Source organism: Otolemur garnettii, unplaced genomic scaffold (assembly GCF_000181295.1).
Source record: "Otolemur garnettii isolate 467f Iridium unplaced genomic scaffold, OtoGar3 scaffold00002, whole genome shotgun sequence".
NCBI classification, from domain to species: domain Eukaryota; kingdom Metazoa; phylum Chordata; class Mammalia; order Primates; family Galagidae; genus Otolemur; species Otolemur garnettii.
Genome location: NW_003852397.1, coordinates 7,191,639 through 7,194,251, shown reverse-complemented (window position 1 = coordinate 7,194,251; position 2,613 = coordinate 7,191,639). Strand labels below are relative to the sequence as shown.

At 39.2% G+C, this 2,613-nt stretch overlaps 1 protein-coding gene across 2 annotated transcripts in view; it reads right to left on the bottom strand.

The window, feature by feature from the left end:
• Positions 1-125: 125 nt before the first annotated feature.
• The window catches only part of RPF2 (ribosome production factor 2 homolog), a 33,251-nt gene continuing 30,763 nt past the window's right edge, over positions 126-2,613 (bottom strand). For both annotated transcript variants that reach the window (XM_003781593.3, XM_023513231.1), the window contains exons 9-10: positions 1,837-1,981; positions 126-462 (exon numbers count right to left, since the gene is read on the bottom strand). In XM_003781593.3, the coding sequence (XP_003781641.1) occupies positions 283-462; positions 1,837-1,981 (325 nt within the window). In that variant the 3' untranslated portion in view covers positions 126-282. The remainder of the gene's footprint in view (positions 463-1,836; positions 1,982-2,613) is intronic.

Below are 2,613 nucleotides of genomic sequence, written 5' to 3'. Positions count from 1 at the left end.
GGCGCCTTAGCCCATTGAGCTACAGGCGCCGAGCCAAAATATCAATAATTGTAAAGCAGAGTTGTAAGGACATAACACAAAGAGAAAATGGCACACCAGGGAGTTATGTCTCAAGTAAGAGGCTCTAAACTCAATACTAATATATTACAGTCTGTAATAATACATAGTAAATTATGTTAAAAAAAACCAATACAATCTTAAAAGAAACTGAATGGATTAAAGTGTGATAATTCTCTTAAATAAACAGACTACAATAGAACTGTAGTTGCTAGCTAAGCTCCATCAATTTTTTTTAACTCTCTTTGATTTTTTCTCCTGATCTTCTGTTATCCTTTCTGCAGGTCGCTTCTTCAACCCCTTCATTTTTCTGGTTTGTAGTTTGCTTAGGTCTTGCTTCTGCATATGAATCGTTCCGTAAGTTGTACCAAAAGTGTCATGGGAGATATTTTTCTTCTTCTTTGGCTAGGAAAAAATGAATATATATATATATAAAATATCTATTTAATGACTTTTTACTATCATAAGTCAGTAAAACTCTAGTTTGCAGCTATTCTTTTTTTTTTTTTTTTTTTTGTGGAGACAAGAGTCTCACTCTGTTGTCCTTGGTAGAGTACCACAACATCATAGCTTGTGCAACCTCAACCTCTTGGGCTTAAGCAATCCTCTTGCCTCAGCCTCCCCAGTAGCTGGGACCACAGGCACCTGCCACAATGCCCAAGCTAGTTTTTCTATTTTTAGTAGAGAGATGAGGTCTTGCTCTTGCTCAAGCTGATCTCAAACTCCTGAAGTGAGGCAATCCACCCACCTCGGCCTCCCAGAGTGCTAGGATTACAGGCATGAGTCATCTGCTACCTTAATAACTATTTCCATTAGTGAGCATCCCCTAATGATTGATGGGTATATGACTGAGGTTTCATATAACTCTATATGAAACCTCTCTTCTCAACTGAACATACAAATAACTTGGGGATCCTGTCAAAATACAAATTCTGATTTAGGGCTAGGGTGGGGCTGACATCTGCATTTCTAACAATTCCCAGGTAAACTGTGAGACTACATTTTGAGAAGCAAGATTATAAACTATACTACAAGAGAATTTCCTGTGTTGAGCTTAAGGAATTGTGACTGTCGTCTCAATTTCTACTGGATTCCAGAGATAACATTTCTACTTGTTTTTTAAAACTACTTAAGAAGTCATCTCTTCTGTGGTAGACATTCTAAAACTTTTTTTTAAAGTAGGGCCGGGTGAGGTGGGTGGCTCATGCCTATAATCTCAACACTTGGGAGGTCAAGGCAGGTGGACTGCTTGAGCTCACTGGTTCCAGACTAGCCTGAGCCACAGCGAGACCTCATCTCTAAAAAATAGCTGGGCACTGTGGCAGGCTGTAGTTGGGAGGCTAAGGCAAGAGGATCACTTGACCCAAGAGTTTGAGATTGCTATGAGCTAAGATGCCATCGCACTCTACCTAGGGTGACCAAGTGAGATCAGTCTCAAAAAAGAAAAAAAAAATTTTTTTAAGTTAGAACACATTTTATGCACACATGGTTTATATATCCTGTGCTCTAAATCCTTAAGTCTTTGTGATGCTAATCTTTTTTTTTCCAGAGAATGGCAGTCCTGGCTACCAGAAAGCCAAACTGATGCCCGGTTTCTGTAATTCCTTTCCATTAACCTTTCTAATTGCCTTCTTTGATTTTTTTCTCCTCTTCCTGGCTCTGAGAAGCTAGTCTTATCTGCTCTGTTGATCTCTTTACATACGTCCTTTACTATAATACACCACAAGTCCTTTGTGGAAGTAAGAAAATACATATGGCACTAAGCCTCCAGTCATGTACCTTGAGAGCTTTTGGCATCTTCATAGATAATTTATAAAGGTCATCTGACGCTAGGTGTGTCCTTCTCAAAACTAGATCCAGTGAAGGTCCCATTTCTTCCAATTCAATCCGGGGTGTTCTAAAACCAGATTTCTTCAACAGCAACCTTTATGAAATAAGAAAAAACAAAAATCCTACTTTAACTTTTATAAAAGTCCCCTCCCCAAAACATTGTTGTTCAAGGGAATTACATTTGCATAAAATGACATAAGAATAATTAGAAAAGCTAAGCTACTTAAATATTTTATACATTCAGGTATCCTTTGGTTTACTTATTTTTATAATTTTCTTTTCCCTTTCAGAACTAAAGGGTCACACAAATATTAAGCCAATCTTTTCATATATCCTTTTTCTTTCTTTCTTTTTTTTTTTTTTGAGACAGAGTCTCACTATGTTGCCCTCAGTAGAGTGCTGTGACGTCACAGCTCAAACTCTTGGGCCTAAGTGATTCTCTTGCCTCCACCTTCCAAGTAGCTGGGACTACAGGCACCTGCCACAACGCCCTGCTATTTTTTTGTTGTAGTTGTCATTGTGGTTTAGCAGGCCCAGGCCAGGTTCAAACCTGCCTTCCTGGGTATATGTGGCCGGCACCTTAACCACTGAGCTATGGGCACCAAGCCTACCCTTTTTCTTTTTGAGTTAAGAGGTGATTTGTTCAAAATCAGAAATAAAGGGCGATGTCTGTGGCTCAGTGAGTAGGGTGTCAGCCCCACATACTGAGGGTGGCAGGTTTGAACC